The 9,427-nt window shown below is 53.6% G+C and overlaps 1 protein-coding gene across 3 annotated transcripts in view; it reads left to right on the top strand.

Annotated features, from left to right (window-relative positions):
• Positions 1-9,427, top strand: part of KCTD19 (potassium channel tetramerization domain containing 19) — a 33,309-nt gene that overhangs the window by 22,011 nt on the left and 1,871 nt on the right. For 2 of the 3 annotated variants that reach the window (XM_006155611.2, XM_006155613.3), the window contains exons 6-14: positions 1,490-1,700; positions 3,198-3,358; positions 4,828-4,931; positions 5,649-5,791; positions 6,009-6,092; positions 6,373-6,487; positions 6,886-7,513; positions 8,820-9,011; positions 9,176-9,330. In XM_006155611.2, coding sequence (XP_006155673.1) covers positions 1,490-1,700; positions 3,198-3,358; positions 4,828-4,931; positions 5,649-5,791; positions 6,009-6,092; positions 6,373-6,487; positions 6,886-7,513; positions 8,820-9,011; positions 9,176-9,330 — 1,793 coding nt within the window. The remainder of the gene's footprint in view (positions 1-1,489; positions 1,701-3,197; positions 3,359-4,827; positions 4,932-5,648; positions 5,792-6,008; positions 6,093-6,372; positions 6,488-6,885; positions 7,514-8,819; positions 9,012-9,175; positions 9,331-9,427) is intronic. The other variant, XM_006155612.2, reaches the window with a different exon arrangement.

Here is a 9,427-nt window from a genome sequence, read left to right as displayed (position 1 = left end):
GGTACCCACTGGGGACTGGCTGCCCCCCCACCCCCTGCCACTCCCATCCTGCCTCTTCCAGGCACAGCTGGAGAGTGTGGGAAATGCATGGTGAAGTTTCCCACCAATGCTTGAGTATCCCAGCTGCCCCCAACTTCCCTGGTCCCCCACCAAGAAACCCTTGACGGCTGTGCCCAGTTCTGCCTATTCCCGACACTTCCTGACCCCTGGCCAGCCCAGGCCTTGCTGCTCCCGGCCCTGCCTCATTCCAGTTCACTCCTCCCCGCATGTGCTTTTCAGGATCTCATTTGCCAACGCCTGCACATCCATGGCAGCCACTGTGCATGCTGCAGGGGCAGCTGCCTCAGGGTGGCCTCCTCTGGCATTCTGAGAACGTGTACGGCTGTCTCACATGTGTGGAGTTGGCCCAGGCAACACCAGGCATTTGTCCTATGGGAATAAGGCCTGTGCCTGTCTTCAGGCCCAGCTTTCCCAGCCTCTTCCCATGCTGATGGAGTCCCATCCTATTTGGGGGAAGTGGCATCCCAGGGCCTTACAATCCTCATCACAGGGTCTGGGTCCAGCCCTCTCTCCCAAGGGCTTCGGTTCCTCAGGGCACAGAGGTCACCGAGATGGGCAGCACTGTGACTGCTCCTCAGGGCACTGAAGATGGATGGAGACTCTGGAAGCCAGGAGCACACCTCAGACACACGATGTAGCTTTAGCCTGTCATGGCGCGTCACAGCTAAGAGAACTCTGCTAGCCCGGGAGACAGACAGAGCTGACCTCAAACCCCAGTCCTGCCCTGGCCTAGCTTTGTGGCTTGGGGCAAGGTACTTCCTTAGCCTCTCAGGGCAGTCTCCATCCAGGACACCACGTAGCACTGCCCCTGTTGTAGGATCGCCGTGATGACTCGAGGTGATCTAGGAAAATACCCCAGCAGTTTGCCCCCGGCCCACTGTCATCATGGGGGCAGGGTCCTGGAGGCTGTAATAACCGCCATACGTGGGCTGTGCCCTGTACTCACTGCAGACCAGGGGCTCACATGCCTGATCTGAAAGCAAGACCACACGATATGTCTCCGGGGAAAATCCCACCCAGGAGGACCAGCTGTGGGGGCTGTGAATCCCAGAAGCCTGTGACACTCACTGGGTTCTGTGCTATGGTGGCCGATCTTTACCCCATGACAGCCTGAGCAGAGCTTGGAACTAATGGAGATTCCTGCAGAGGCTGGAGCCCAATGGCTGCTTGAGTGAAATGAATGAAATTCACATAGTAAATGAATCACCTGCCATCTTACCTCCCAGCAACAGTTTTGACTTATAAGCCTGAGAATACAAAACATTATAGTGATTTTGAGGAGATCCAGATTTGAACAACTGCTCAAGGGAATAAGTTCCTCCAAGCTGCTTCTTCCAATCAGAGGCAGCAGTAGGAGACAAGACCCAAAGCCTCCACTACAGCTGGGACTGTGGGGGTCCTAGAAGTCACCCCTTTCTCCCCGGCACAGGTGGCTGTTCCCGGACCTCCTGTCCTCCCCCGAGCCCTGGGAAGGGAGGTCGTGCAGCTGGCCTGGAGTCCGTGAGGCCACTGTACATGATGGCCCTGGGTCTGCTGGTCAAGTACCCAGACTCTGCACTGGGGCAGCTCCGCATCGAGAGCACGCTGGACGGAAGCAGATTGTACATCACGGGGAACGGTGTCCTCTTCCAGCACGTCAGGTAAGACCTCCGTAGGGCACATAGCTCACAGGCTGAACTTTGCTCTGCTCCAGGAACAACCCAGGGTACGGGGTACCTTCCCCATGCAGCCCCCTCTACAGAGGTCCTCTCCCACTCAGGAGGCTTCTCTGGGCACACAGAGATGCCAGAGTCAGGGGTGAGCCCTGAGAAGCAGGCAGGACAGCTTCCCCTCCTCAAGGGACGAGCTCGGACTGTCACTGCAGGGGCATGGGTTCCAATCTTGTTTACAGAAGGTAAACTGAGATTGAGAACAATGGATTTCTTAAGGTCACAACATACAGTGGTACCAAAGCTAAAGATAGAAGTGGGTGTCCCTGAGCCACTGAGCAGAACGTCAGCTGACCCTGGACAGTAGCTTACCCCAATTCTGTTATTTTAGGGTTTTTTTTTTTTTTTTTTTTTTTGTTTTTGCTATAGGATATGTGCACTTACTGGAGAGAAACAGAGAAAGTAAGGGATACCATACTCCCTTCTCCATTTTCCTCTCGGGATTTTGGGCACGTACATACATGCGCCTGATACGTTTTTCTTTTCTTTTAAAAAAAATAATTTTATTTATTTATTTTTATTTGCTATAGGGCATGTGCACTCACCAGAAAGTGAGAAAGCAAATCAGCAGGTCTGGGAATTGAACCACTGTCGGCCATGGGGGAGTTCAACACCTTAACCACCACTCCACTGCTAACCTCTCTGGTGTGTTTTTCAAATCATGGTGTCTGGGACACAAACCTCATAGTCAGCTATATGGGATCCATCTCCTTAACCACCATGCCACAAGCTGCTCCCCCCGCCTTTTATCCTCTAAATATCTTTTTTTATTAATCTATTTATTTCATGAGAAAGCCCTGACAGGATCTTGTCACATCACAATCCTCCCCCCAGCCTTCTAGCCAGCCAGGATCATGGGTGACCCCTGTATGTTCAGGTCCAGTCAGATCCAAACCCAAGGCCTTCCCATATGGTTCTGGTCTCACGCAGCAACACCCTATTGCCTGTGCCACCAAAGCTCAGCTCTTTCAGCCCATCTGTTCCCAGGAATGTCCCCTGAGACCACAGAGGCAAGGACCAGTGCCTTTGGAGGGAGGGTCCAGGGAGAGGGAGTCAATGTTCAGACCCCAGCCTTATTCCTAGACATACAGGCTATTAATAATTGCTCAGGATCATGGCCGGCTGCCACACAGAGATGTCTTGGACAGATGCTCATGGGGGCTAGAAGTGAGTCGCTGAGCCCTGGCCTGGCTTCTGGAACCTGAAACTGGACCTGGAGACTTGAAATTAGTCAGTATAGAAAGCTTTGCTAAAGCAGATCAAGCTCAGCTCCAAAAGGATGAGCCTGCATGCAGGCTTTCTCTCCTGCACGAAACCACTGTTCTCCACAATGCTAGGGCTGAGCCAGTGTGTGGCACTGGGGATGTGCGGCTGGACTCTTGGGGTGCAGTGCCAGGGCTCTTCATGATGGGCCTTTCCTCTATACAGGAACTGGCTGGGCACTTGTCGGCTGCCCCTGACGGAGACCATTTCCGAGGTGTATGAACTGTGCGCCTTCCTGGACAAGAGGGACATCACCTATGAGCCAATGAAAGTGGCTCTGAAGACTCATCTGGAGCCAAGGACTTTGGCGCCCATGGATGTGCTCAGTAAGTGGGGAAGCTTCTGGATTTGGTTTGCCTTCAGGGAAGCGTCTGGGGGATCGGAGAGGAAAAGGAAGCAGGCCAAGGCCAGGAGAGATAGATGGAAGAGGAGGGGGAGCCACACCAACATTCATGGGTATTCTTGGGAGAAACCTTCCTATTAAGAGCCTGCTCTTCATCTCCAAGCCCACCAATCACCTCATGCAGCACATATAGGGCTGCTACCAGTCTGGGCTGGTGGGTTGCCAAGGGCAGGCCTGCTCTGGCCCCAGGAGCCACCACGCTGTGCTCTTTTGGTTCTCAGCACCATCCAGGGAGGAGCGACCCCATTTAACAGATGAAGCAGAGGCTCAGAGAGGAAACATACTCAAATTAGTGTCAAGTGGGGGCTTCAATTCAAGTCCAAAGCCAATGTTGCTTTGCTGCCTGTAACCTCTTAGTAATGAAGTCTGTTATGGTAAAGTTCAGGCAACATCCCTTGAGCACCTACCATATACCAGGACAGGCAGACTCTGGAGGTATAAAAGGAAGCAACACGGACTCAGCCCCTGTCTTCCTGGCGTTCACAGTCCAATCCTATACTTCTTATTGCGTGATTACAATATACTGCTAGACACAGACCCTCCACTCATTGCAGCTCAGTTTCTAGTAAACTGGTTTACAAACATCAGAACAAACCTAAACAGTTTCACCTCCAGGAAAAGATTCAAACCCCAGCTTGATCTTTGCATAATGGGCTCATCTTCCCAGCTTAGAGGACCCCTGCTCCAGACATGCCTCGGGGCCTGCTCTCTATAAATGACAGTGAGCCGATGAGAGACGGCTCTATGACAGCAGCACAAACATAGGATTCCTAGCTCCAGTCTGAGCAGCCACAGGAAAAGCTCCACACCCAGGACACCCCTCCAGGAACCAGAGGCAGTAGGCAGTGATGGCAGACGGGATCATCAGTCCAGCTTTCTTGAGGGAGGCGAGTCAGGTAGAGGGGGCAGTGTCCTTGGCGGGTGAAATTCCAGAGGGCTCACCTTACCAAGAAACCACACAGTGGGCAGCAGGAAGGTTGGTGTTAGAAGTCTGCTGCTGGGAACCAGCAGTTAGTTTAATGGCTATGTCGCTGGACTCCCATGTAGTCAACCAAGGTTCGAGTCCCAGACCCGGTGGCTTAAAACTCGGGTATGTGTGCATGCATGCCCAAGATCCCGAGAGGAGAATGGAGAAGTGATTGCGGTGTGACCATCCCCCCTGGGGGGTGATTTCTCACTTTCTGTCTCTATGTCTCTCTCTGTCTGTCTGGCGAGTGCACGCACCCTATAGCAAAAACCTCTCAAAAAAAAAAAAAAAAAGTCTGCTGCTTCTTCGAGCAGGTAACACACTATGACTGATAGATCGAATCATAATACACAAAATTCATTCGAGCAAATGCCCTAATTTCCCTGCTGCCCACCTGACGGGTTTCCTGTCACTGGCTCCCACAGATGAGGAATGGATGGCAGAGATCACTGTGTATTCCCCTCAACAGATCATCAAAGTTTATGTTGGAAGCCACTGGTATGCAACCACCCTGCAGACCCTGCTGAAGGTACTGCTGGCCCTGGCTGCCCCCTCACCCTCTGGTTTCTCCCCGAGTCCACACAAGCTGCTTTGGGACCTGCCACCTGACCTTCATACAGCCTCCAGCACCTACTCAGAACAGGGCCTCTCCCTCCCATGCCTCCGTTCCACTGTCTAGAGTGCTTTTGTATGAGCAAAAGCAGGTCAGGCAGCATGCTGGGCAGCCAAGAAGAAGGTAGGGTGGAGTTCCAGGTGCCTAGAGAGGGTCATCTAAAGACCAGCAAGAGTTGAAGAAGAGAGGATGTGCCTCTCCCTGGGTGCTCTACTCCCCATTGTGGTACCCTGACAAGACAGAGAGTGGAAACCCCAAATCCCAAATCTCTAGCATGGGGACCAGCAGTTGGCATAATGACTATGTCGCTGGACTCCCATGTAGTCAACTGCAGTTTGAGTCCCAGACCTGGTGGCTTAAACTCATGCCAGGCATGTGTGCATGCATGCCCAAGATCTGGAGAGAATGGAGGAGAAGGGATTGAAGTGTGGCCATCCCCCCTGGGGGGGTGGGGGGGGTGGTAATTTCTGTCTGTCTCTGTCTTTCTGGTGAGCACATGTGTTCTATAGCAAAATCCTCTCAAAAAAACAAAACATCTCTAGTATGGTCGGGAAAATGGAGTGAGGGAAGACTGCCCTGCACCACACTGAAGACCTAGCCCTGGGCACTGAGTCTGGTGTCCACCCTCTCCAGTATCCAGAACTGCTGTCCAACCCACGGAGAGTGTACTGGATCACGTACGGACAGACTCTGCTCATCCACGGGGACGGCCAAATGTTCCGCCACGTTCTCAACTTCCTGAGACTTGGAAAGCTGTTTTTACCATCTGAATTCAAGTAAGTGAAGCAAGGAGATTGTACGATGAAGTCACCAAGGCTGACTCCTCTCTCTGCAGAAAGGAATCTAGAGTTTGCAGCCTTCAGGGAGGAGGCTATATTACTTCCCACACGGGAATAATATATTTCCACATGCTCAAGGCAGCAGCTGTAAGGGCTCATGCCCCCCTCCAACTCCCCCCAACAGCCCAGTGTGACATCTCCTCATTCTTTGCAGGGAATGGCCCCTCTTCTGCCAAGAAGTGGAGGAATACCATATCCCATCCCTCTCAGAAGCCCTTGCACAATGTGAGGCATACAAGTAAGAAAAGAGACTTCATTCTCGAGTCCATGTTTGGAATGTGGACCTTTACATTCACCTTGGAAATCCTGTCCTAAGTCTCACCTCCTTCTAGGACCTGTTCTCCTTGGGCTGAGGGAGTAGAGGCAGCCCAGGATTGGCCAGTGACCTAAGCACAGACATTTAAGAACTCCTCCCCTGCTGTTTAGCTTAACTCCCAGCCAAAGGGCAGACCAGAGCAACTGGCTGATGGGCTGATGGGAGCTTCCACTCACTAACCAGCCCCTCTTGGTCTCTGCAGGTCATGGACCCAGGAGAAAGAATCTGACACTGAAGAAGCTTTTCCCATCAGGAGGCTGCATGTGGTGACGGAAGGGCCAGGATCGCTGGTGGAGTTCGGCAGAGACAGCAAAGAAGTAAGCCCCTACCGTCTTTGGCTGGCATTGTCCCTAAAGAACACCTCCACAAGGCTTGAGGGGTGCCCATGATGAAAAGTACGGCAAAATAAGGGTGAGGCTTTCACAGGTTCCTAGTACAGGAAGTGGTTTCTCAACCTTGAAGAACACACAGGGACGAGCTGACCAAGTGTGGCCTGGGAGGCTGGTCGTATCTCCTGTTGGAGTGTGAGAGGGTGAGATCCCCGGGTTGGTACCACCCCCATTTAGACCGAGCCAAGTTCAACGCGTGACCCATGTCAGGGATGGGATGGTTCTGGGTGAGCAAGCGAAGTCTTGGAGGCACAGCTTATTAGATCTTGGCAAGGCTTTGACTCTGATGCACATCACGCCCAGAGCTCCCGTGCCTCTCTCCCCAGACCACGGCCTGCATGCCTGCGGACTTCCAAGACTGCAGTGACAGGACTCCATGGAACAAGGCCAAGGGGAACCTGGCCAGGTCCAGCCAGATGGAGGAGACTGAGCAGTATACCCGGACCATCCAGGTGTCCATGTGTCGAAATGCCAAGAAAGCTGGCAATCCCAGCACATACTCACACTGCCCTGGCTTGTGTGCCAACCCCCGACACTGGGGGGGCCACCCTGAGAGTCCCCCAAAGAAGAAGTGCACCACAATCAACCTCACACAGAAATCTGAAACCAAAGACCCCCCTGTCACCCCCATGCAAAAACTCATCTCCCTGGTGAGGGAATGGGACATGGTCAATTGCAAACAGTGGGAACTTCAGCCACTGACAGCTTCCCGGAGCTGCTCCTTGGAGGAGACTGCCCTGCAGCTCCCCTCGGGGAGTGAGGCTGCTTCCCAGCCCAGCACCTCTGCTGCCTGGAAATCCCATTCCACAGCCTCAGAGAAGGATTTAAGTCCACAGGCAGGGGCTGGAGTAGGAGGCAAAGACAAGGGGCCAGAGCCAACCTTTAAGCCATACATCCCCATGAAAAGAGCTGTCACCATGAAGGACTGGGGAAAGCAGAGGCCAAAGGAGAGAGGTGGGTCCTGTTTCTTCTTTGACCCATCTCATTAACCACAGAGAAGGCAAACTCCTCGGCAAAGACCACAGAGCGAGTTAGCGACAAAGGGGAACTAGAGCCTCCCGCTCACCAATGCCAGCTCTGTGCCAGGCACACTGGCATGGCTCGAGGAGCCCAGAGATCACATTCGGTGAAGTGGCGAGCGCTGTGGGAAGGGGGGGCCTTCCCACAGAAGTAGGAGCTCAAAGGAGGCTGGGGGCTGGGAGTCAGCAGAAAAGGAATGGGAGAGCAGAAGGCACTGGCCAGTGGGGTGAGGGTTCCCAAGGAAGAAATGGGAGATGAGGCTGAGGCGGAGTCATCGGGACAGGTCTGCGGGCCGAGTTCAGGACATGGGGCTGTGCGCTGACCCTGAGAGATGCGGGCAGCCCCTGAAGGATTAAATCAAGGGGGTGTGAGGTCAGGTACACGTATCAGACAGTGTGCTCCAGGAGCAGAGCAAGTCCAGGGCGGGGTGGGGGCAATGGAGTTCAGGTAGGCTGGGCAGAACTAGCTAGCGGCTGGGAGGGAGGGAAGGAGGGAGGGAGGATAAGGCCAACGAGGGGCCAGGTTCCTACTCCACTTACTGGCAGGGATGGACGAGAGAAAGAGTGAACTTGGGCGAGAGCACACGTGTGGGCGATGCTAAGGGACACTGAGCTGAAGTCCAGAACCCAGCAGCACTTATGGGGACTAGATTGAAGAGAGCACGTGTGTGACCAGGCGGCAGGGAGGTGGCCCAGAGCAGTGTGCTGAGAACTGCCGATGCAAGCTGTTCCCTCTGCTCCTGCAGTCTTTTCTATGGCATTCTGTCACCTGCCCTTTTAGTGGCTCAGGCTCTGCTTAGAGAGGACCTTCCTGGCCTTTGCCTGTGAGCCCTAAGCTGATCTGTCAAGCTTTGGGGTGAAAAAGTCCACTCTTCTAGAATGGACACACAATAAAGGTGGCCCAAAAAACTCCTCTCGGTTTACAGTTTTAGAAAGATTTCCAGTTCCCAGCTGGGTTGTTATTAGCCCTATTTGATCCCAGTCTTAGGTCAACAGAGAGATTTGGAGACATCCTTGGAGTTCCAAAATTCAGGATCTGGCTTACAATGATGCCAGGACAGTGACAAGGAGGCCAGGGCAGACCCCTGCCAGCCCAGGTGCCACTTCCAAGAAGCTGAAGGCAGCAGCTGCTGGAAGGCTGGAGTGACTGATCTGGTGTGCTAGGCTGCCACCACAGGTCCCCTCTCTGCTTAGACTCTTCGGTGGCTTAGGCAGAGCCCTCTCCCTACATTGTTTTACAGAAAGCTTTGCCCCTGAGCAGCCTCTACCTGAAGCCATTGAGATGAACAAGCCAGGGATCATCCTCAAAGTGACTCATCCCCCAGTGGTGGGCAGTGATGGCTCCTGCATGTTCTTTGAGGATAGCATTGTCTACACCACGCAGATGGACAGCCTCAGGCATATGCCACCTGCAGCCAGCCTACAGCCCCAAGGTGAGACGCCGGCCCCACACTTCCTTGCAGAGATGCCTGAACCCCTGCCCAGAGTACCTGAAGGGATGTCCCTTGGAGCCCTAGACCATTCCCCTTCTTCCAGGTAGGCCTGAAGGCCCTAGCTGTGGGCGGATGTGAACATACCCACCCTCCCTTCTTCACAGAGGTGACTTTCCTGAGTTTCTCTATGTCCTGGGAAGAGATGTTTTATGCACAGAAATGTCACTCCTTCCTGACTGATATCATCCTGGATTCCATCAGACAAAAGGACCCCAAAGCCATCACAGCCAAGGTGGCCTCCCTGGCTAACCGGCTGTGGGTATGTGTGCAGGCCCCAGGACCTGGGGCACCCTGTCCCTTCCCCATGACCCCCTAACCCTGCAACAAATGGTGCAAGAGGAAGCAAAGTGGGGGTG

This window comes from Tupaia chinensis, unplaced genomic scaffold, assembly GCF_000334495.1.
Source record: "Tupaia chinensis unplaced genomic scaffold, TupChi_1.0 Scaffold000463_1, whole genome shotgun sequence".
Classification (NCBI taxonomy): Eukaryota; Metazoa; Chordata; class Mammalia; order Scandentia; family Tupaiidae; genus Tupaia; species Tupaia belangeri.
The sequence above is the reverse complement of the archived record's forward strand: the minus strand, read 5'-3'. Positions and strand labels throughout refer to the sequence as shown.